At 38.3% G+C, this 5000-nt stretch overlaps 1 protein-coding gene across 1 annotated transcript in view; it reads right to left on the bottom strand.

Annotated features, from left to right (window-relative positions):
- Window positions 1–5000, bottom strand: part of LOC119580575 (probable Na(+)/H(+) antiporter nhx-9) — a 21833-nt gene that overhangs the window by 1004 nt on the left and 15829 nt on the right. The window contains exons 13-19 of the mRNA XM_037928687.1: window positions 3878–3968; window positions 2950–3027; window positions 2254–2331; window positions 1936–1995; window positions 1322–1480; window positions 811–947; window positions 1–205 (exon numbers count right to left, since the gene is read on the bottom strand). The exon at window positions 1–205 is cut by the window's left edge and continues 1004 nt beyond it. Of these exons, the coding sequence (XP_037784615.1) occupies window positions 62–205; window positions 811–947; window positions 1322–1480; window positions 1936–1995; window positions 2254–2331; window positions 2950–3027; window positions 3878–3968 (747 nt within the window). The 3' untranslated portion in view covers window positions 1–61. The remainder of the gene's footprint in view (window positions 206–810; window positions 948–1321; window positions 1481–1935; window positions 1996–2253; window positions 2332–2949; window positions 3028–3877; window positions 3969–5000) is intronic.

Genomic DNA, 5000 nt, shown 5'->3' with positions numbered 1-5000 from the left:
TATAATGGTTACTACAACTAAAATAGATTTTTATAAAGTAAATCACTAGAGGTCCTCGCGGCTACATCTTGGTGTCCTGAGTACCGCCGTCGGGGTCCATTTCGATGACGTGGTCCCGCCTCGCGTCCTCCTCGGTGATGGTCGTGTTCAGGAGGGAGTTGTCGCCCGTTGATGAACGCCGACGCACTGCCTGCGGGACGTCCTGCTGTAGGAAGGAGGTTGAGCCAATAGTCAGTATTTAGGTTACCGGAGGACGCAAGATAATAACAGTTGGGAAAATATAGCATTTTCCATCACAAGTGAGGTTGGAGAGGTTGAGGTATATCAAAGACGTATATAAACAGTGCATCAAAACTTAATAAATGTTTATGAGCGCGTTTAAACTCTGAACATAACAAATAATTTGAGTAAATCATTTATTATGGAAATCAAACTGAATTCTAAACTATCAGAATACCTTTGTTCAAATGCTATTTTTCTCAATTGTCGTTTATGCACCGTCGCTATGCAGTTTCAATATTTCCGTACTTTATTATTCAAATCTATACTAAATGTATCCTGTCCACATAATATTGTCTAGGAGGAAAACCCTGTCTTGATTTACAACATTAGGGCATCGACTACGCGCAACATTTGTTTATATCCATAACATACCAAATAACACCCTCTTATCCATAATCCAACGACATCCTTCATTTTAGTGAATTGATAATGTTTATCCATGACCTACTAATTCTATCTAACCTCCCGATTGACTCTATGACCAAAATAGAAAAAAAATACCACCCAAATCTCCCAGTCAAGTCTTACCGGCTGGTGAGATGGGGTGGCCAAGGGGGAGGGAGTCTCCTTGACGGAACCGCGGCGTGACCCCAGGGAGGTGCTGCTGCTTCGTCTGCCAAAGATGTCCCGGATGTTGGGGCGGTGGTCCTTGATTCCGATTCCACCTGCGGGAGAAGGAGGAGGTGGGGGGTTATGTTGCGCTCGTAGTTTGTAATCGCGAGGAATATAGCGCAGAAGCTGAATTGATTGATGTTCCAAAATGATTGGATTTGTGTAAGAGCTGGTATTAATTTACACACACGCGCGCAACACACACACACACACACACACACACACACACACACACACACACACACACACACACACACACACACATATATATATATATATATATATATATATATATATATATATATATATATAAACATCTACGTCATTATATTTTCCTGTGTCTTCCCGGGTACCGTTCGCGGTCGCTTAAAATAAAATGATATAAAAGAGTGAAAGGAAAAAAAAAAAAAAAACGAAAACAACGTACCGAGGAAGGTGTTAGAAGGCGAGTAGTATCCGACATACTCCTTGTTGGAGGCCCAGGCGGGGAACTCGGACTGGCGCAGAGGCTTGTCACACATCACCTCGTCTTCTGGTCGCTTCCACGGCAGCAGAACCTCGGCCATGGCGGGTGTGCTGCTGTCTTCTGTGCAGAGGAAATGGCGTTGAGAAAATTGCTTAATGTGGAATTGGGGGTTTCCGCTCGTTCGTTACGGTTTTAGAAATCCTTATACTTTTCATTATTATTGTGTAGAAAAAAATATGTATTTGGGTTCTCGGCTGTAATGGCATATCTCATCTGAAGTTAGAGTCATGGCAGGTACGAGCTCAGTAGTGACTCTGTTTCCTACCATTTAGAACTTAGCTGAAAATGTTAATGCCACGACTTCTTAATACCAATTTCTGGGAAAACTATTTAAGCATGTGTTTACTATTTAGATTTGAATTTTAAGTACTGAGTATTCTTACCAAGGTTTAAACAAATCATATGTCATTGACACTTGGGCACAACATACAGCACGTAAGGTCGGTAAAGTTTATTGCAATCGATAAGTCTAGCAACCCCTCCCTCCCCCCAAAAAAGAAAGAAAGATTATTTACCTTCTTCTGGCTTGAGGCTAACAGTTCGCTGAAGTTTCCTGGCGCTTGTTGGTGCGTCCTCTGTTGACGGAAAATGTCGGTTATTTCTGTCCACGTAAATGATTTAAAGTAACCGACGCTTTACCGTTTAATTTCCTAACCTTTGTATTTTTTGATCCAGGCAAATATGACATTCCACAATTCACCAGATAAGAAAGTGTAAAAAAAAATCTTCCGAAGACCTGAATACCACCAAAATCAAATCAATAAATTAATAAGTTTTCAAAAACAAACCAATGTCTATAAATAAACGTTTTTCAATAATAAGGCCGAACTTACCATCCGTGTACCGCTTCCATGGGAGGGCAGTTTCGGCGACGGTCGGGCCACTTGTTGACACGCGCTTGGGACTCGGTTCTGCTGCGAGAAAGAAAAACATGAGTCAGAGAGAGTTAAAGTTAAAGTATACAGTTAATGAAAGTTAAGCTAAAATATACAGTTCAAACTGCTTTATTCTCTGTGAGGTATATTGTTCTGGCACATCAGCAATTTAATTGAGGCTGCAACAAAAACATGAATATATCAAATTGATAAAAAAAAAAAAAACTTCGGCGATTCTGACAGCGACGGTAGTATTTCTCATGTTAAACTATTAAACTCAACGTGTATTAGGAAAAGGGATCAACATTTAAGAAATACTTATAATCACAAAACATCTGATAACTAACTACACATATAAATAAATATTTAGTGAGAGCTCTCATAAACCGAAAGTATACCCTTTGAAAGATGTATTTTATTCTCATTTTTTATAGGATATTGGATTCTCTTGGACTTTTGCCGAGCTACAGTCAACAAGAAGTGACTATTTAATTACATCACAAAACAATATGTACATACATGTGTGCCTTGTAAAAATTAACAAAAAAAACAAACAAAGAGTTAAGTGATCAACAAATAATACTGCCATTCTATATGCACACTACGTTCGAGGTGGAAGATGCGTGTACAGTGATCGAGGAGAAAAGAGGTTACCTTGTTTGTTGCTGAAACAGCCATCCGTCTCAGTGTCCTCATACGCCGGGTTGTCTCGGAGAACCTCGCCTATGTAGTCTGACAAGGCAATACATCTCCATTTAGCTATACAATCATGCAAGCACACTCAAACTTGGACACAATGATAACACGCGATGCTAGTAGTACAAACAAACAAACAACGATAACAACAACGCAAGAAACATATGTTGAAAATTATGTGCTCTAAATTCTCTACTTTTTCCATTCAGGGCCGGTTTGGAGCTAAGAACAGTTGCAGAAGATTGAATTGGTGGGCAAAACTGAAAAAAATGTGTATATATATATATATATATATATATATATATATATATATATATATATATATATATATATATAACAACTGGACAAGGGCAGTAACAACAGACGTAACAATGGTTTCATAATCTTAAATACCAACAACTTAAAAAAACAACAACTAATGTAGTGGAAGGTCCATTCAGGCTTAACGAGACCGTGACCCGCCCTTCGATTAGCTTCTGTCCAACTCCGACCCTGAGTTCATAAGAGTGTTGTATGACCTTTTGGAGGGTTAGATGATGCAGCATGAATGAGTTTTCCTTCTTTTACAATGGGATTCTAAGTGCATGATAGGTGCAATAGGCGACGGAGGAAAGGTATGGAATAACGATTTCCTAACGACATCCCGTTAGATATCAAACCATTTCTTTAGTCTGGCCTAAAGAAAGAAAATCATTCCGTCAAACTGACAACTGCAGTTAAGCTTGTGATTTCTCATAAACGCAAAAACATATGAATAAAAAAAAGAGAAAAAAAGGAAAAAAAAAGTTGCCTACTAACATGCTCAAACTGCCAGTCAACTGAATCGTAAAATCAAAATATTAAAGAAAATACGTCAAAATGAAATCAATGCTTCAGACCATCTTACCATTTTTCAGTTTGATGGCGGATCCGTTCTGTTGGTAAGCGGCCCGCGTTTCTTCTACCGTCTTTGGGGTCTTTACCACGCCGTTCTGCTGCTGTTAGAAAAAAAATGAAATGGTTCTTCGTTAATATTTTATGTCCATCTTCATTCGTGTTTTGTTTCCTTCCTTTTAATTCACGCATGTATCCGTATGACCAGGAGTATGATTGGATACATCACTCTGCCTGGATACATACATTTTCTCCTCTGCTGCTTTTTAGGTTAGAGGTTTTAGATTTAGAAGATATTTATTTATTCATTTTACAGCCGATATTTACAGAAAAAAATATTTACTTGAGGTAGTGAAAAGAGAAACAGTGAAAGAACAACAGTACCAGTGCAGTAGTTTGAACAAATTATGAATCAAAGAATAAGGCAGAATAAACAATTAAATTGAAATAATATAAGTAAAAGAAAAAAAAGAATGATCTGCCACCATGTTAGTTTATCACAACTACTTAACTATGTCTATAGAGAACAAAAAAACAACTCAAAACGAAGCACATTTAACTAATCATCCAGCTGACGATTCCTGCAACAAGAGTTATAACATTGGGTTATATTGCCACCAGTAACCGGTATAGAATACCCACCATCGATTCTACAAGCATGCAGGGTAATGTTAGCTATCTCTCGGCACATAAATACATATTCTTTCATGCTCATCATTAATTCTATCAACAGGTGTCTACATCACACTCAAAATTCAACTACACAGCATCATGCCTCAAAGTCTTCCGGAAACAAAAGACCAACTCATGCTGGTAATCATGTATCACATAGAAAATACAGTGTTATATTTCCTTTTCCTTGTGTTCTGTAATCGGTTAATGTATATCGCCATTAAAATATTTCATAACCTGTTCATCCCAACTAATTTCCTGTAATTTCCATCTGTAAAATAAACAACACACTGAGGACAGAACGGTCGGAACAAAAGCAAGAAGGAAAGTCAGAGGCTGATACACTCAACAGACTCATCATGCAAAACGTCAAGCCGCCAGAAATCTTTCTTGCATCTACAAGTATGATGCGAGGGTCTACACGGCTTCAGTTGTCATTCACGAAACCTAGTTAAAATCTCGTT

Source organism: Penaeus monodon, chromosome 14, assembly GCF_015228065.2.
Source record: "Penaeus monodon isolate SGIC_2016 chromosome 14, NSTDA_Pmon_1, whole genome shotgun sequence".
Lineage (NCBI taxonomy): Eukaryota > Metazoa > Arthropoda > Malacostraca > Decapoda > Penaeidae > Penaeus > Penaeus monodon.
The sequence above is the reverse complement of the archived record's forward strand: the minus strand, read 5'-3'. Positions and strand labels throughout refer to the sequence as shown.